The 20768-nt window shown below is 31.3% G+C and overlaps 3 protein-coding genes across 4 annotated transcripts in view; all 3 read right to left on the minus strand.

The window, feature by feature from the left end:
* The window catches only part of LOC109098651 (myosin-IIIb), a 41662-nt gene extending 33649 nt beyond the window's left edge, over window positions 1-8013 (minus strand). For both annotated transcript variants that reach the window (XM_042765644.1, XM_042765643.1), the window contains exons 1-4: window positions 7782-8013; window positions 7579-7644; window positions 7362-7492; window positions 4731-4833 (exon numbers count right to left, since the gene is read on the minus strand). In XM_042765644.1, coding sequence (XP_042621578.1) covers window positions 4731-4833; window positions 7362-7492; window positions 7579-7644; window positions 7782-7883 — 402 coding nt within the window. In that variant the 5' untranslated portion in view covers window positions 7884-8013. The remainder of the gene's footprint in view (window positions 1-4730; window positions 4834-7361; window positions 7493-7578; window positions 7645-7781) is intronic.
* A 3111-nt stretch (window positions 8014-11124) lies between these two features.
* Window positions 11125-15087, minus strand: wu:fb59d01 (uncharacterized protein LOC322379 homolog). The gene is made up of 6 exons (XM_019122815.2): window positions 14803-15087; window positions 13162-13356; window positions 12904-13068; window positions 11755-11814; window positions 11512-11590; window positions 11125-11427 (listed from the first exon to the last, which is right to left on the minus strand). The coding sequence occupies exons 1-6, from the start codon at window positions 14873-14875 to the stop codon at window positions 11370-11372; spliced, it is 630 nt and encodes a 209-aa protein (XP_018978360.2). The 5' UTR covers window positions 14876-15087; the 3' UTR covers window positions 11125-11369.
* A 1197-nt stretch (window positions 15088-16284) lies between these two features.
* Window positions 16285-19165, minus strand: nxnl2 (nucleoredoxin like 2). The gene is made up of 2 exons (XM_019122240.2): window positions 18677-19165; window positions 16285-17115 (listed from the first exon to the last, which is right to left on the minus strand). Exons 1-2 carry the CDS (start codon window positions 18976-18978, stop codon window positions 16947-16949), a joined length of 471 nt encoding a protein of 156 aa, XP_018977785.1. The 5' UTR covers window positions 18979-19165; the 3' UTR covers window positions 16285-16946.
* Window positions 19166-20768: the final 1603 nt, after the last annotated feature.

Genomic DNA, 20768 nt, shown 5'->3' on the forward strand with positions numbered 1-20768 from the left:
GCGCATCAAAGTTTTAGTGGAAAAAGAGAGTTTCAGACAGTCCTCATCTCTGCCGCACATCAGTGCTGACGCACACAGTCTGATAAACGCAGCTCCGCTGTGCAGCGAGAGAGAAATGACGGAGACGGAAGAAGGGAAAATGCAGAAAATTCAGCCTCTATTTCGTGCACAACTCGAACAAACTAGAACAGGTAAAGCTGTCAGCTGTGTGGATATTGGCAATATCGTTAACAATTCTCGTTTATAATAATTAATAATATGGCTTCTTCTAAACAAAATCTTGGTCTGTGTTCTTTTAATGCGTGAATTTCATTATTTGAAGTGCAACTGCCGTCCAGTAATCGCAAAAAGCTCTGTGCTTTGTCACTTTTTAAATAAAAAGTACCAGCTTTAAAATTATTCCGAATTCATAACGAAATTCAAACAATACAGTTTTGGCGCTCTTTAATGGGGCAGGCGAGGTCGCTTTAGCGCCTCAGTTCAAGGGCAAGTGAACCCATTTAATCTTTCTCTTTACTAATATAGTACATAGTGAACATGAATTAACATCAAAAGGTAGGCTATTTTATAAGAGATCCTACAGTACAACTTACTGAAATGTCTCATGTAGGAGGAGCCCAAGCTACACTCAGTGTCCAAGTGATGCTTATGCTCCATGATACTGGTACAGATTCTGTGTAATGAACAGATTCTTTGTGACTGTAGATTTCAAGCTGGAAAAGACATTTAGTTCCCACTTTAAGTGAACCTTAGTTCCCAGGTCATCTACAAGATGGATTAAAATGCTGATAAAGTCAAGAAAAGATGAGACATAAACACATGACAGTATGATTGAAATGTTGAAATGTAAATAAATAAATAATAACAATCGTTTTATAGTAGTATATCAATTATTGACTCGTTTGTCTTTTTTCGTTCAATTTATTGGTTTAACCAATTTTATTAATAAAATAACAGCTCAGAATAGCTGAGCTATGTAAGAGCAGCCTCTGAGCAATAAGAGTCTCCTCTGGGACAATTTTGACAACTTTGGCTTTGAACCAATAAGCAAGAGAGCAAAAGGAAACAGGGATTCTGGACTGCTGAATCTCGTGTTTGTTTGGGAGCTCCTAAAACCAGTTATTCCACTCAAGAGGGCGAGAACAAAGTTTGCTCACTTCTCTATGCAATCATACAGTGTGACAACAGATTGTTTTCTTCAAGAAAACAGTCTTAGACCATGTTGAAGTGGTGTTGGAGCCATTGGTGAGAGTGAGAACTCTGATTCGAGTCAGTATCAGAGAATTAAAGCAAAAGTGATGAAAACGAGAAAGTAAATGAAGACAGAAGGCTGTTCCACTGTTAACGTGATCTTACCCAAGCATTCCAATATGCCAATATTTCCATAACAACACGAGCTGCTTAAAATGAAGAAAGCTATCAACATAACTGATATTCAAAATGATAAGCAAGCATTGCTTTGTTTTACGTTTCGTATATCTCGTATTAAACCTCGTTTGGTTTCTCGTTTTGAATGATAAATATATACTATTCATAGCTGCTGATAAACTGTTCATTCCTCTCACACAGACACATAACGCACGTGTTAGCTCGCAGTCACTTGTAGTCTGTGTCATGTGTTCAAGCACAGTTTTGTGGTCCAGATGCTGTCAACGCAAGGCGACAACACCCTTCTTTGAAGTCGGCTTGGTGTATCCCCGGTCTTAAAGCACATCACACATCGTAGGAACAGGATGTTAAATGTGTTATACGGAAACACAAATGCAGAAAGAGAAGTTACATGGAGCAAAGGTTGCCAACTCCATGTGCAAATAGGGTCAAAGTGTATCACGTCTTAATCGGGTAATATAACAGCAAGACTTTCCTGAGTCACACCAGCGGGGGAACTGTTCTGGCTGATGCAATGCTTTAGAGAATCATGGTCACTTCCTAAACTTCTCAGATGTCTCTCTATACTCCCCCAGACATCCTGTCTTCCTGAAAGAGCTGTGAGAAAATGGAGAAACATGCTGGCAACCAGTTCGAACCAGTTGCTAAGACATGTCAACATCTTGGCTTAACCAATGGCACATGGATGAAGTGTTTTGGAGACCCTGTTTAAAAATGTTTTATTACATTTGTGCGGACTTGTGATGCAGAAAGCACATACTTCACCTTTAAGAAACTATCAAACTTAAATGTTAAAGAAACATCCTTATGTTTTCTATATAAAGCCGATACGATGATTTAGGATTATTTAGATGCAAAGATTCTTCTCCGCAATGAAATTTATATTTATTTTACGTAATATTTACTAAAATAATCACAATTTGAACTTTGTACTTTCATGGAAGATTGTGAGGTTTGTGGCATGAAATGTTAATTAGATATTTAAAAACTTGCTTAAAATACAAATTTATTGAATGCTGTTAAAATTAAGTCATTACTCTCGTTGGCCGAACAGAATAAATATATCATGTGACTGCTAAAACATTTTCCCAGTGTTTGAATGTCACATTGTTTTCAATAGCTATGTTTCTGAATAAATCAACTTATTCGGAAAATTAGAATATTGCATAAAACATTTGCAAATAAAGCACTGTTTCCATTCCATGTTTTCAAAAGAACAAAATCGTCACTTTCTGGGAAACTGGCACAAAATATCAATAATAAAAATAAAAGTTGCCACAACCTGGGAGAGACCTGTGGCTCTTTTTATGAATAAAAAATACAGCTAATGTTCTTAACTCCAACAACAGGAGAAAAAAAACAGTTAGCGAAATAATTGTTTATAGCATTCAAGTAATGCAAGTGTTAAAGCCTTAAGATAAAACTTTACAAACATTGAAACTTTACAAATCTACATTTAATAAACGTTTTTGAGAACATTATGCTAATGTTTCTACTCACATTAGAGAACCAGGACAACCTAACGTTCCCACAATTAAAATGGTTGTTTTGACAACATTCATTTGTTTATGTAAGGAGTTGATTTATGTAAACATATGTAAAGTAGCTCTACTATTAAATTACACATGAATGGAAACACTCCAGGGTTAAAAGATGTCATATGTCCCACTCTCTCTGCTGGAAAGGTTCTGCAAACAAACATCATGAACCAGCAGTGAAAACATGACATTGCAAAGCCAGCGAACCTTCAAGAGCAGAAGTAAAACAGCAGCAATTATAGTAACTACAAAGACTGATATCAATACATGCTGGGTTTCAAAATAACCAACCGTCATGGGTTTTCTCATGAAAAAACATGAGTTTACAGAAGTGAGGGTCTCTAAACTCACTCAAAAACACAGAGTCATTCACCACTTGTTTAAGCAACTCATTTCATCAGAACTGATGATAGGAAAGCATATGATGTGCCAAGAACTGAACCATTTCACTGTCTGAAAGCAGTTTTAATGATCTGAACCAACACAGGAAACTTATATCATCTTAGTTTATACTTGTTTTTTTAGAACAATCAAAAAAATCAAAAAAGTTGTTTTTGACTATGTGGTGCAATCGACATTAAAATTAGTCAACCTGCTGTTGAAGCGCGAAAGACGTGACGTGTGCAATGGAACCTGGGTGTTTTGTCATGCTTACATTGACGCAATGGAAGACACAATGAATTTCAGCGTGAGGATGACAGCTTGGGAATGTGTTTTATAGTATCGTCTACGGCCTATAATTACAGATCTGAACGGGTCAGATGATGAAAGATAAGATCGATGCTAATTCCTATCAAATCACAACACTAGACCAGGAACAAACAGAAATAACCTCTACCATGAACATCTGTTCCTCAAACCAAACCGAGACCTCAAATACAAAAATATTGCTGTTGCATCCTAAAACTTTACTTCCTTTGTATTTTGCCCTGTTTTCAAATGCAAATGTCTAAACATTATTAAATCAAAACAATTATAATAACTGCAAAATGACATAAGATAACAACTCTTGTTTTTTAAAAATTCTGTCAAAATAAAGTGAGTTTATGATTAAAACAAGAAAGAATGTCTACCAATGGGTTCAAAAACATTAACGTAACTCAAAGGAAAAACAAGTTTTCACTCCCCACTGACAGACATTGTTCTTGTTTTAAACATAAACACATCATTTTGTGCAAAAACAAGACTTCATATCGTCATTTTGCATATCAAGTAAATGTATCTTGAGTTAAGGATGTTTATGTATTTGTACTGGAAAATAAAACTAAAATAAAACTAAAATACTAAAGAAGATATTCTTTATTTTTTTATTTTTTTATTTTTTGCAGTGCATGCAACATTTAATGCCATGACTATAAATTTAAGACTTTCTGCTCTGATTTAAGACCTTTTTAAGGCCTTCATTTCTGAAAGGGTGAGTTAAGACTTTTAAAGACCCTTTTAAGATGTTTTAAAGACCCTTTTAAGACTTGCAGAAACCCTGAGACGACCTCAGCGCTAACAGACACGGACTAAAAGCCATAAAAGTCCAAGTCTGATATCATGGGCTCTTTAAGCCAGTCCCAAAAACACATTATAACAAACAAATTAAACACACCCCTTATACCCACCATTTGAATATGTCAGAAACCACACATGTGCCTTTAACACACACACGAGCATTGGCCTCGAGGGAGGGGCGCAGTTTCAGCTTCCTGTGTGTAAATCAAACACCTGACCACCTGAACGCAGCAGGCAATCACTTCTCATTGAAGTCCTAATCTGTGCAAACCTGGTGGCTGTATTCAAATGCTAGATCTGTACCTGCAGGATCTGCTGCTCGAGCTGTGAGTTGGCCTTGCACAGCTCCATGATGTGTCTCAGAAGCAGTTTGGTGCTCTCGGTTTTACCAGCGCCGCTCTCACCACTGCGGGACAAATGGATACAACATATCAGACTGTTAGTGCTGTAAAGACACAACGCTGGTGTCATGGGACAGGGTCACAAAAGTGGAACTCAACTGCATCAAGATACAAGAGCAAACAAAAACATGTCCAGTTCAGCAGAATCTAAAGAAGACTTTATTTTCATGTTAATTAAAAACATTACAGACACAGATGTTTTACTTTTGAGTTTGCCTGAAATTCTCAAGAAAAGTTGGTCAAGACACAACTTTTTGAAACATTTAATTAGTATAAGTTAAATGTAGCAAATTTAGTGATAAAATTATATATATATATATATATATATATATATATATATATATATATATATATATATATATATATATGACTATAATATATAATATATTAACTTAGTTTTAGTTTTTTTTTTTTTATTTTTATAATTTCCATTTTCATTTTAACCTTAAGTTGTTTTTATTTCAATTTAACTTAGTTTTAGTTTTTTTTTTCATTTTTATTAGTTTTATTTTTCTATTTTCCATTTTCAATTTAACTTAGTTAAAGTTTTAGTAATTTAATAATTAAGTTTTCATTTTTTAAATCTATCTATCTATCTATCTATCTATCTATCTATCTATCTATCTATCTATCTATCTATCTATCTATCTATCATAATGGTACCACAATATAATATAATTTTTTCTACAATACAAAATTGTTTACAATATGATCCAAAATTGTTCTTGAGAGCTTTTAAAAATCCATCCACAATCCAAAGTCCAGAACTAATCAATATTTGTCACAAAAAGGTGCATGACCTTTGATCTCATTTCAAAGTCAATTCATATAGTCTTGGGAGCTACGACATCAATAACATTACGACATCAAACATCATACCGTCTTTCCAAATATAGCAGCATGAATAATAATCAATGACACAGGCATACGTTTATGGTTGTGTTTTCTAGCCTTGTCATCGTACGCATTAAAAGCATTCTGTCACAGTTGTCTGGGTGATTATCAGGCTCCCTTCACCAGTTCTGTCTCAGCTGTATGGTTTCTAGAAGTGACCACTGGACTGAGGGTTGTGGCTTTACTGTTTACATAATCAGAGATAGTCTGCTGCCCATTGACTGTGAAAGCAAAACCAGCTTTCTGTCTTCTGATGGTCATGTAGCGCTGCTCCGTTCACTATCAATGTACAGAATGCTTCTGAGAAATTTACCATGAGGCTCTATTTCTGAAAAATACATTAAGCCAACCATCCTAACATCCAAAGCAGCAGTGCAGAGTCTCAGAGGAAGGCTGCACGTAGGAAAACCCTTAAATATGATACCACGAATACAGCTATCAACCATGCTATTAAGTTATGGAGGAATCCAGGAACTAAAATCTGTCTGAAACTTCCACAGTTCATCTGATACAGGACCAAACTGAAACTAGATGAGAAAAGTTTGTCAGTACAAACTCAGATGCTCGCCTACTTTAATTAACTTTTGATTAATGCTTGAATGAAAACCAAATTTGGATAATTGGAGAAGATCTGTCCCTGAAAACTCAAGGAATTTCACATTTGTTCTCAGATTAGATATTAAAAACACCAAGGGATAAAAATTTTTAAAAATTTGATTTTTTTTCTTGCAATTTTGAGTTTATATCTCACAATTCTGATATTGTCTCACAGGAAATTTGTCTCACTGGAAATTTGGAGAAAACTCGGAATTGTAAGAAAAAAAGTCACAACTGTAAGATATAAATATAGAATTGCGAGATATAAAACTCAGAATTAACACATAATTCTGCAAAAGAAAAGTCATAATTGTGAGACATAAACTTGCCAGATAAAATGTCACATTTACCTTTTTATTTTTTTATTCCATGGCAGAAAAAAAAAAGAAGAATTCAGAATTGTGAGATTTAAATTCGGAACTGTGAGAAAAGAGGCATAATTCTGACTTATTTTCCCTCAGAATTCTGATTTAATATCTTGCATATCAGATGTCAATATATATATATATATATAAATATATATATATGTAAATACAAAATAATTACATTAATCATTATATATTTTACATCATTATAATAATATTTTAACACAATTCTGAATACATTTTCTGGCAAAAAAATTTTTGTTGTTTTTTTCACAGCTGCGCGATGTAAACACAATTCTGAGAAGTCAAAATTGTGAGATATGACGTCACAATTGCAAAAAAATAAAAAATATAAATAAAAAAATCATGTTATTTTAAAAAAACAATGACTTTTTATTTATGTATTTTTTTTAATTCTGTGGAAAGATCTAAACTTCGGTGGAAACACAGTGTTTTTAAATGAAACAGACACCAGGACTCTTCTCTGATATGTCAAAAAAGGGAATGCTGGTCTTGTCTAAACATGTCTCACTGAAAAAACAAAAAAACAAAAAAACAAACATGACTGGGCGAGAAATTTCATACTGTACTGACACACGTCACCATCTAGAGTCTAAACCCCCCAGACATGCTCTCCTGGAGAAACCACTGCTGAATTATGTGCTCATAACACAAACCTGATCACGATACACTGGTTCTTGGGTCCCGTGGCCAGACGTCCCAGCATGGACTGATACGCCCGGTCCGCCACAGCGAATATATGAGGGGGCAAAGACTTCTTCTCATGGCACTTGTACTGCCCAGACACCTGCACAGGTTTAATAACAGTTTAATTACTGATTTAAACATGCTTTCTGGTCACAAACCTTCTTTTGTAGCTAAAGACACACTTACCTCCTTTTCATAAATTGAAAGATATTTAAACGGGTTAATAGCCACCAAGATGTCCCCTATGTAGGTCTGTAGATATATAAAAACATATATGAATTCAGTTAGTCATATCTCAGTGATTTACATAGAGTCAGTGCATAACACCTGTCCCACAGAACAAGAGCTGCTAGTTTTTATCACCTCACAGTGCTGTGTGCTTTACTCACATAGATGAGGTTCTGTGTGAAGCGTCCAGTCAAAACCTCCAGCAAACTTTTCTCGTCCAGCTCGGAGAGACTCGCCAGATCCTCGGGCAGCTTTTCCCCCATCGCTCGTCTCTAATGTTGCTCGTGAGCTTCAAACTGTCAGATTTCACAGTCTCGCATCACAAAACAACAGGCTCTTATCTTTATGTTTCTATCCAGGCTCTGTCGCGTCCACACAGTGGACTCTCTCTCTCTCTCTCTCTCTCTCTCTCTCTCTCTCTCTCCGCCCTCAGCTCACAGACACAGCTAACATTAACCCTTTCCTCACAACAGTTCACCCAAAATAAAAATTATGTCCTCGTTTAATCACTTACACAGCTGTTCAAAAGTTTGGGATCAGTAAGATTTTTAATGATTTTAAAGAAGTGTCTTCTGCTCATCAAGCCTGCATTTATTTGATTAAAAATACAGAAAAATACAGTAATATTGTGAAACATTATTGCAATTTAAAAAAAATGGTTTTCTGTTTTAATATACTTTAAAATGTAATTTATTCCTGTGATGCGCAGCTGAATTTTCAGCATCATTACTCCAGTCTTCAGTGTCACGTGATCCTTCAGAAATCATTCTAATAGACTGTTTTTTATTATTTATTAATATTGGAAACAGTTTTGCTGCTTAATTTTTTATTTTTATTTTTTTTTGGAACCTGTGATACTTTTTTCAGGATTCTTTGATGAATAAAAAGTTAAAAAGAACAGCATTTATTTAGAGTAAAAATCTTTTGTAACAATATACACTACCTTTCAAAAGTTTGGAGTCGGTGATTAATAAATTATTATTCAGCAAGGATGTGTTAAATAAAGTGATAATAAAGACATATATTGTTAGAAAATACATTATTCGTTAAATTTATTCATCAAATAAACCTGATCCTTTCCAAAAATAAAAAATAAAAAAATAAATAAAAAAAATAGTGCTGTCAAATGATTAATCACGATTAATCACATCCAAAATAAAAGTTTTTGTTTACATAATATATGCGTGTATGCTGTGTATATTTATTATGTATATATAATTACAAACACATGCATGTATACATTTAAAGAAAAATATGTTATGTTTATATATTAAATATATTTATATATAATATAAAATATAAGAATATAAATATATAAATGTATATACATGTAAATATTTTCAAAATATTTTCTGTATGGTGTATGTATTTTATATATACATAATAAATATACACAGTACACATACATATAGTATGTAAACAAAAACTTTTATTTTGGATGTGATTAATCGCGATTAATCATTTGACAGCACTAAAAAAATTATTAAGCAGCAAAACTGCTTCCAATATTGATAATAAATCAGGATATTAAAATGATTTCTGAAAGATCATGTGACACTGAAGACTGGAGTAATGATGCTGAAAATACAGCTTTGATCACAGAAATAAATTACATTTTAAAGTATATTGGAATTTAAAACCATCATTTTAAATGGTAATAATGTTTCACAATATTACTGTTCTTTTTGTGTTTCTGATCAAATAAATGCAGCCTTGATGAGCAGAACAGACTTCTTTAAAACACATTTAAAAAATCTCACTGATCCCAAACTTTTGACAGCAGTGTATATATCGTTACAAACCCATACGACTTTAATTCAACACAAATGGAGATACTTAGCAGAATGCTGACGCTGCTCATTTCAACGTTAAACTCCAAAAATGACAAAAAGTAGCTCTTCTATAAAGTATATTCCATGTCTTATGAAGCTGTACAATAACTTTATATGAGGAAATGATTGAAAATCCTCTCATTCCTGTAATCCTGAGTTGTTATAATTAACTAAAACTATTAAAATGTTTTCAGGGATTGAAATAAAGCTGCAATAATAGAAAATATAATTATAAGATGACTTAAACTTAACTTAAACGTTAATTAGCAATGTTGGCTTGGCAAATAAATAAACAGGTTTAAGCTGAGGTATTGAAATTACAAAAAAAAAAAAAAAAGCTATATAAAAAACTATTAAAAATGAAAAAGGCACACATAAAAAAATTACTAAAGCAAAAAAAATAAATAAATAAATAAATAAAAGCTATAATAGTATATTAACAATAACAAATAAGACTGCTTTAGTTCAACTGTCTGTAGCCACCTCACATTCAGATTAATGGTGGATCTATGTTTTTTCAGTGGGAGAATTTTTAATCTTTGGCATTTTCTCCATACGTCACACGTCACTATTACTGGGTGGATATATTGAACCAGTTACACTAGTTCTGCACTACAGGTTAATCATTCTTATAACCTGTGCTGTGTTTTCTGGAAACAGGTCATCATGGGTTGGATGATGGTCATGTGATCTCACAGGAGAAAATTAGACAATTCCTTCATAACCTGATCAATACATGTTTGAAGTCACTTGTGCTTGAATCAATCCAATCTCTTATTTTGCCTACCATCTGCATTTTACATATGCACCACTTTAAAATAATTATATACATACAAATATAGTATTTATAAGAAAAAGTATTATATATAATAATATTCAATACAATCTATTAAATATAATAATACATTATATTTTATATTTAAAATGATACTGAATCATTTCAGGTTTGGGATTATTGTTATTAATGGTAGTTTCAAGTTTTTTTTTTTTTTTTAGATTAGATGTTATTTATTTAAAATATATCATATTCAATATCTTATGAAATATTATATTTTATATGCTATTGAATATTACAAGTGATATATTTTTAATATATTAAAAATGTAATATTAGAAATAAAATATTACTTTTACTATTTAATACACCAAATAAATATTTTATTTAATATATAATAATAATAAATAAATTAAAAAACAGGTCTTGATATTGAAACAAAAAATATCTAATATTAATTCAGTGGCTACAAGAGATCAAAATGAAGAAAAATGGAGAGAGATATTAAAATATTCCATCTGGATCCATCTGCATTTTACATATGCACCAATTTAAAATAATTATATACATACAAATATAGTATTTATAATAAAAGTATTTATATTATATATATAATATATATATTATATATATAAATTTGACTCTAATCATTAAAATATTATAAGTAAATAAATATGAATAAATAATTTATGTTTAGATCTCCTTAAAATACAAATTCTGCTTCTTTATTTGAATCTAATCTATTATTAATATTAAATATTATATATTTAATATAATTTATTATATTATACATCAAATTTTGTATTATATTATATATTAAATATTAAAAACAAAACCAACTAAATTGTATTAATGTATTATTTATTGTATGAATATAATGTCTCGTTAAAAAGCAATATAAAACAGAAAAGTTCTGATTTATTTGTCACATCATCTTAATAACAGTACATTTGATCAGGTACATCATATATATAAAAAAACAGGATTGCTTTTAGTATTTAACTGCTTTACATTATTGAATCTTTCTAGTTTATCATGGACACTAATATTTATCATTTAAACCCAATTGCTCTATAACTGTTCAAACATGACGGTACAAAAGCACTAGCAAGGTATGTACAAACGAATGCTGTGAAGAAAGATCTATTTCAATTCGATATCAGACGTCGGCACTGGCTTCCGTTCTGCTTTCTTGCTTTTCCTATAAATGAAAATAAGCATTTTAGATACTTTCTCAAATAGATTGAGATTAAACAGGGTAAACATCACATCACTTGATACTTACTTCTGGAGCACAAACATCACAATCGCAGAAATGACAGCAGCAGCGAACACAATCCCACCCAAAACACCCACAATCAGCCCTGAGAGAGGAAATATACCTGATCAAAACATGTTTATGGACTCCTGAATAAAGGCTTTATTCAATGCACTGATGCAGTGAATGATGAAATGTGCAGCTCAAGCATCAGCAGAGCTTTTATGCCCGACCACAACAGTGGCAACAATTAAAAATAAAAAAATGTACCTGCATCAACAGTCTTCTCATCAGGGTTTGGCAGGTCTCCCAGCAGCCGTCCGGATCGTGCTGTAAAAGAGCATTCATACAGTCAGAAGAACAGACTGACTGACCTCTAGAGGACAACAGATGAACACACACTCCTTCACCGGACAAGCTGCTCAACTGGTTAGGACATGACGAGAAACCCAAAAGAAATCATCTGATGTTCTCACCGTTTAAACAGCTGTTTTCTATGTGAATATCTGTTCAGATGTGATCAAAGCAAGTCACGATCCTTCAGAAATCATTCTGAGATGCTGATTCGCTGCTCAGGAAACATTTCTGATTATCATCAGTGTTGAAAACTGATACATTTTATCTTTCAGGATTCTCTGATGTTCAAAAGTTCTAAAGTTCAAAAGGGCGGCACTTATTTGAAAATAGAATCTTTTGTAACATTTTAAATGTCTTTGCTGACACTTCTGATCAATTTGTGTAATATCTTAATATAAATAAATAATTTGAACTGTAGTGTATCCTAAAGCTCCTTGGATACTCCAAGTCATTATTTACACTATTAGTCGACTCAAAAAGCCCAAGTTTACTGCCTAATTTTCTTTTTTTATAGCAGTAATGTTTAGGACATCCTCTTCTTCTCTGTGCATCTGTGTTTATTAAACATTTAAAATAAGGCTTTATCTCACTTCTACAGTTACATTTTTGACCCAAAATCTGGGTTAGTCCATATCTGACCCAAAGTTTACCCAGCATTTTGAAGTATCAGGCATCAGCCGATGTGGAAGAACTGGTCTTACAGAACAAGATCAGTTATTAACTCATAACTTATAACCACCAATTGTTTCCCATCTTCAAAGAAAAACAAAAAAACAACCTATCTATATACCCGAAGTTTAAACAGTTGTAAATACAGTAACTAAAAGACTAATAAACTTCCAGTGAAACTGATGGTTTGATTATTAACTCATCTGCACTCTCAGAAAAAAAAAGGTACAAAAACTGTCACTGCAGCATTACATTAGGTACTAAAACAGAGCAAATTAGGTGTACCTTTTAGCTTTCGTACCTTAGGATACCGCAACAGTGACAGCAGTACCTTTTTTCTTGATTTTTTGGAAACCTGTCCTGCGTAAAGGGTGAAATGAGAGTTGAACTGACCACCACACATAGTCTGACATTCCTCTCGAGAATTAAACCGGTTGGCGTTTCCACTGCAGCCTCTGTACAAGAACATGAGGCACATCTTCTCTTCATTGTCGTAGTAATACTTCGGAATCATAGCGAAGCAGGTGCCTTCGGCCTTTGGCAGAGAGCAGGCCTTATCTGATGGACACAAGGGAAAGAGCATGAACAATAAAACCTCACTGCACTCATGTCCAATCATCAAATAGGGTGCACACTTGTTGATTGTTTTACCGTCATCCGGGTAGATCTCTTGAGCTTTGGGCGAGCACGCTTTCACACACTCTTTATCGCTGCTGAAGCGGTTGCTGCTGCCGCCTTCGCCTTTATAGAAGAACGGGACACAGAGCTGCGTCTGCGGATCATAGAAATACTTCAACAGCTTTTCATTTCCCTTTCCTTCATCCCTGGGATCTGTGCACCGGGGGCCTGAAAACAGACAGAAACAACTCAGTATTATCTCAAGCGTTTCGACCTTTTTAAAAGCTTCTACTTAAATGCATTATTATTTTAATAATAATTTAAATATTTGTCTTGTATTTGACAGTTAAGTGTTTTTTTCAACAAATTAATATTATTTTAATAATTACAATATTTGTTCTGTATTTGACAATAAAGTTGATTTTATTTTTATACACATTTGTATTATTTTAACAATAATTTAAATATTTAAATATTTGTTCTGTATTTGACAAAGCTGATTTTAGTTTTTATAACAACATATTTTAATAATAATTTAAATGTTTAAATATTTGTTCTGTATTTGACAATAACGTATTTTTTATATTATTTTAATAATAAAAATATTTGTTCTGTATTTGAAAATAAATTAGATTTTTTTATATTATTTTAATAATAACGTAAATACTTGAACATTTATTCTGTATTTGACAATAAGTAGTTTATTTAATTATTTGAATAATTTAAAATATTTGTTCTGTATTCGTCAATATTTTTTAAATATTATTTTAATAATAATGTATATACTTAAATATTTGTTCTGTATTTGACAATAAAGTTTCTTTTATTTATTTTTTAATACATAATTTAAATATTGAAATATTTGTTCTTTAGTTGACAAAGCTGATTTTAGTTTTTAAAACAAAATATTTTAATAATAATAATAACACAAATACTTAAATATTAGTTCTGTATTTGACAATGTTTTTAACAAATTAATTTAATAATAATTTAAATATTTAAATATTTGTTCTGTATTTGACAATAAAGTTGATTTAATTTTTATAAAATAAATTATTTTAATAATAATTTAAATATTCGTTCTGTATTCAACCAAAAAGTTTTTTTTAAAGTATAGTTGTAACATGAATTAAAATATTTAAATATTTGTTCTGTGCTTGACAATAAAGTTGATTTTATTTTTTTAAACAAACTATTGATTTAATAATTAAAGTATTTAAATATTAAAAACAATAATTTAAATTTAAAAGTAATATTAAAGGATGCAAACAGCTCAATCAGATCCATTTTCAGCACATTAGGCATAAGATTTCAAATAAATGTGTGAATTTAATGAACTTGGTTTCACTTCCCTGACGGCCTTTCAGGAAATTCACATATCGTCCTCGAACACAGATCATTGTGAAACGTGTAGCTTTGACAAGTGTGTTTATAGGTTGTCATTTAGTGTATTAAAATAAAACTATTTGATCAAATACATTACTTTACAGTAAACTGTAGTTCTTTAACTGTTTTAATTAAGAATGAATGTGTATCCAAACTTCTGAAATGCAGTGCATTAATTGCAAAAGGGATGTCTATTAGAATTTGTATCAATATTATCAACCCTTTTAATACAGAATAGACACTTCCTGTAAAGAAGTGACAGAAATCATGGGGTGTGTCAGAACTCACCCAGTGATGAAGCAGAAAGGCCTCCGAGCCCCAGAAGCGCCAGCAGCAGAACACACAGAGTCGATCTCCTCATGGTGGGATGTTTCAGATTGGACTGGGTTTGTTCCAGTGAAGCTCCAGCAGCTGCTCGTTCTGCACGACTAGCTCAGCTCGAGTCCGGCTCGCGTCCTTTAGACCCCCTTATCAGCTCAGTTTTTATGATCAGGGTGTGTTCCTCTCACACTGAGGCCAGTTTCTGTCATAAAACAAGTCGATGACTCCTTTTGCTTTTACTCTCCCAGAAACCTGTCCATGATGTCACATTAAACTGAGAAATGATTCATTCAGCCCAGAGGTTGTGATTCAATAAACAGATTTAATTTGAAAACATCTGATATTTTACTGAAAGCGAGTTTGTTTCTCCTTCAGACCCAATTAACACAAAAAAAACATAAAGAAAGTCAGATTAATGTTTACAGGACAAATGACAAAACATTAATTTTAATAAATATAAAATAATTAATTAAATTATAAATATAAAACTATTAAATATTATTAATAAATAATCTAATAATAAAAAAAATTTTTAATAATTATTAATAATAAATTCTAATAATTTAAATATTTAATTAAATTTTTTATTGATTCCAATAAATATTAAATTATTTCTTTATAATTTAAATTTGTAATAATTATTAATAATAATTTAAATATTAGTTAAAATTTAAATTCATTCTGATACTATTAATTCAAATGCTCTAAATAATTTTGAGAATTATTACATTATTGTATTTATGACAATTAAAATATTTAACTATTGCATTAAATATTTATTAATTCTGATAAAAAGTAACTTTTAAAAAAATAATTAAAATATTGCATAAAATGTTATTTCAAAAGATACTTTTTAAATTACCTTTCCAAACCTTTTTTAATTTATTGAAAAAGTTTTTTTTATTAACTACGACTAATTAATATCTGTGTCACTGTCACACTGTGAAATGAGTCAAAAGGTCACAGTTTATTATTCATAATATTTATTAATAGTATGTAAGCATTACAAATAGTGCGTGTGACCATAGAAAACATATTTAGAGAAATTATTAAGTGCCATAAAAAAGCAGCATCTTAAATATGTCCTAATACAGAGTAATGCTTTATAGTATAAAATAAAATAAATAAAAAATATATTATTTAATAATAAAATTTAATTAATCAAAAAAGGTGATAAAATAAATAAAATGACATTTTAATGGGGCACCTCATAAATATTTCCTGGTTTTATTAACTGGGTGCTCTAAGTATTAATAGTTTTATTACTTTAAATCTTAAAAAATATTGTGTCTTAATTCAAACGCTTTGCTTAGTCAGGTATATTTGCAGTATAATTGAGATATGAGCAATCATAATCTCCGCACAATATTCCCTCATTAGTCACGAAGGTGTTGACACACTGAAGGAAAGGGTTCAGTGTGTGTTTTGCAACTGAAAACAGTCTCGAAGGACCCTCCGTGAGTTTTAATGAGACACAGAGGAATAGAAAGCATTTAGATACCATGTACCATAACAACAGAAGCAGTAAACATCTGCTGTTCTCCAAAAACACACGAGAGAAGATGCATAGAGTCATATATCAGAGAGCAGATTTATATAAATAGATTCTTACGAAAAAACATTTGAAAACTTGCTTTATATTAACTCACCCTCAGATCATCCGAGCTTGTGTCTTCATCATATTTGGAGAAATGTATATAATAGAAATGCTATACTTGTGGATTATTGTGATGTTTTTATCAGCTGTTTGGACTCTCATTCTGACGGCACCCATTCACATCCATTGCTGAGACACTGATGCAATGCTACATTTCTCCAAATCTGATGAAGAAACAAACTCATCCTAATCTCGGATGACCTCAGAGTGAAAAAACATTCGGCAAATGTTCATTTTTTGGTGAACTATTCCTTTAAATACACTAGCAGTCAAAAGCTCACTACCACGTTATTTAAGAATAATAGTAAACTACTCAAGTGTGGGTTGTTGCCCTGAAAAGACATGTTTAAACGATTTAAACACGATTGCATAAGAATGTCAGGCTGGTTTCTGCAGGTAAAGCGCTGGTTTCAGCAGCCCTTGTGAATTCGTTGGAAGCTTCTCCGCGTGATTCTCAGCCGTTGAAGTTCTGGAAGATCTCGGCCACCTCCAGCCAGCTCCGGAAACACGCCAGACCCTGGTCCCGGATCTGCTTTCGGCCTTTGTCTGTGATCACCTGACCGTTCTCCTTCACGATGACCAGCTTCGGTACGGCTGTGATGTTGTATCTCTTCTTCAGTTCGCTTGAAGACCGCAGAAAGCATGTTAAGCATGTCACAAAGCATGTCACAAAACATACAACAATACAACAAATCAATCTAAATATAATAAAGAAAAATCAAACAAAACAAAAATTGTTGGCAGTTTAAAATATAATAAAGGAAATTTAAACCAAACAGAAATTGTTGGCAGTTTAAAATGTTTAACGCAGTAAATAGTAAAAATAAAAATAAAAATAGCAAAATAAAGCACAAAAAAAACCTTCCTAAAAATAATAAAGGAAATAATAATAAACAAAACAGAAATAGCGGCTGATTTAAAGTGTGGAATTCAATATTATATTAGTAAAATACAGTACAAAAAACACTGAATAAAAAAAATTCTAACTAAAAATAAAGCCATGTTTCCATGCTGTTTTTTAAAAAAAAAATTACTATGAATACAGTTACTTTATCAATATTTAAGGTTTCCATGCTGTTTTTCATATATATATATATATATATATATATAAGTATGAATACAGTTACTTTATCAATATTTAAGGTTTCCATGCTTATATATATAAATATTAGTATGAATACAGTTACTTTATCAATATTTAAGGTTTCCATGCTGTTTTTCCAAAAAAATTATAATTTATATTTATATTGGTAAATATATAGTAATCAACTGCAATTCATATATATATATATATATATATATATATATATCAATATATATACAATATACATAAAGTTAAAATCAATAAACATAAAATTATTCTATCAAGACAAAAAAAATTAAAAAAAAAATAAAAATATAATAATAATAATAGGGCTGGGGCTGGATAATAATAATAATAATATAATAATAATAATATAATAATATATATATATATATATATATATATATATATAAAAAAAAAAATATATAAAAACAATAAGAGTATATTTTAAATTTAAAATGTACAATTGAATAAAAATTTAAATACCAAAACAAATTTTACTAAATACAAAAAAGGAAATCAAAGGAACCATCATTTTGACCGAACAGAAATTGTTGCCAATTTAAAATACATAATGCAAAAGCAAAAAAGCTAATAATAATAAAACCAGGTTTTCCATGCCCCCCACCCCCCAAAAAACAGAACAATATAATATTTTTATCTATATTGACTGATATTACAATATGAAGTAATAATAGCAATTTTTATACATCAGATCTATAGATGGATAAATTGATCAACAAATACTAAACAGACTTTCACATTAATATGAAATCATAAAAGCTGCATGCAAAATAATTATAGAAGTTTTATTATAGAACCTTCCCCCCAATGCATTTCAATAATTAGGTCATGCATTTTACGCATAACTTGTTTCTTGATCATAAATACAGCTATATATGCTATATTAGTGTAATATAATGGCACACGCGTGCAGTGAAACTACAGACTGTCTATTTATAACATAATCCTCAGTGTGTGTGTGTGTGTGCGCGCGTGCATTAAACCTCTTATCAGGGACAGTCTGAAAGCTGTAATGAAAGGTTACTGTGGCAGATGCACAATGTCTCATGCATGCATCTAAAAGCAATGCAACTCACTGTTTGTAGGGATCGGTCCAGGGCAGCGCCAGCCAGTCCCCGTGCATGTCATGATAATACTCCACCATGTCTTCTGTGGATTTATCCGAGGATATGAAGACGATCTCAAACTGGGCAGGAGGCTCGCTCTCCTCCACCAGCTCCGTGTAGAAATCACACAGCAGCGGGGTGAAGTCTCGACACGGAGGACACCAGCCGGCCGAGAAATACAGACCGACCACTTTATTCCGGAGCGCTGGCTCTGGATCCACCAGATCTCCGTCTTTATTCACCAGAGTCCGGCCTGAAAACACCTCGACCATCGCTGGAGATCTCACCTGTGCGCTCGGGAGTTTATCTGCACCTGGATTAAGTGCCTAACTTACTGTGAAAGTCTTAAAAGCGAGTGAAACAGCTCTGCTCAACACTCGCTGCGCACTGTTGCTGTTTCTGACAGCTTTGCTCGCGGAGAGTGACGCGTGTTTACAAATCGCTTCCTGCTGTGGTGAGTTCTGCTCATGAATATTAATGACGCACCGTGACGCTCGACTACTGATTTGCTGAGAGCCGAACTGGAAAGCAGACGCTATAGTCAGATGGTTTAACTCATGAAAAGTTGATGGATAAGTTCTATAGACGCACGGGGAAGATTACTTTACCAGATTTTGAGTATAAAAACAGATGAATTTTTTTCTGACATCTTCTAAATATAAACATATTTTTTGTTTTGTGTATATATTCATAAATATATATATTTATAGATAAAAATAGATTATAAGATATAAGTATCATGCTTTATATACAGGAACATTTATATAAACTTTATAAAGCATGAATATTTTTCTGACATTAATAAATATAAATAACATTTAAAAAAATCAAAAAAATTCATATTCATAATTTCTAGAAAAAATAATATTTAAATATATATTAAATATTCATGCTTTATATATATATACTATATAAAGCATGAATATTTAAATAAATATGCTTTTCTAGAAATTATGAAATATTCATGCTTTATATATATATTTATATATATATATAATTTTAAAAATTAAATCCATACATAAAAAAAATATTTAAATATTCATGCTTTATATATATATTAAAATATAAAAATAAATTTTTTTTTAATTAAATGCATGCTTTATAGAGCATGAATTTTTTTCTGAGATTTCTAAATATATTCTAAAAAAAATGCATAAATATTCATATAATTTCTAGAAAAATATATTTTTTAAATATAAATGCTCTCTCTCTCTATATTTTTTTAATTTCGAAGTATCAGAAAAAATATATTCAAGCTTTACATACATACATAAAATTTTTAATTACTATTATTTATTTTTTTGATATTTCTTAATTTTTTCCCCCAAATTACATGGCATAAGGAGGCAATTATTCGGATAAAGATTCAGACACACACATTCACATGAACTTTTTTTAATCTTATAAGGACAGACTTACATAATAATTATAAAAATTACTTAATGAATTAAGTAACAGGTTTTAAAATGTGTTTATACTTGAAAATGAAAACAAAAACTATCTACATGTTAAAAAAGAAGAAAAAAAAAAAAAAAAACGGATTCGGTCCAATAAAAGCCATTTACGTATACGTGAAAGAACATGAAATTTGAACTATACATGTATCTGCAACAATCATCAAATTGCACTGCATTTGTGTCGATCTTTTCTTTTTTATTTTTTTTTTATTTATACAAAGTAATTAAAGAGCAACAGCATCTTAAAGGGACCATACGTTCAATTCTCTCCCCGCAGTTTAAATTAATTAAGTTTAAATATGGCACTCTTCATAGAAACACAGTAAGTTTGTCCTGTAGCAGAACTGTGTCAAAAGTATATGATCCCTCAAATGCTGTTTTTAACACTGGTTTCTTGCCACACAACACCAGTGCGCTTGTTCTTACAGAGCATAGCAGAAAAGAAAATACTTAGTTTAACTTTTGTTTTTACTTGGAAATGGATTCAAAAACCTGAACAGAAACGTCACGATTAGCAACACAATAAACAAACTTTCATTTAGGGAACGGATAGCCGAAATAAAAAGACAGGTACACATGCATCACACTAACGTACGATAACAACT

Source organism: Cyprinus carpio, chromosome A10 (assembly GCF_018340385.1).
Source record: "Cyprinus carpio isolate SPL01 chromosome A10, ASM1834038v1, whole genome shotgun sequence".
Classification (NCBI taxonomy): Eukaryota; Metazoa; Chordata; class Actinopteri; order Cypriniformes; family Cyprinidae; genus Cyprinus; species Cyprinus carpio.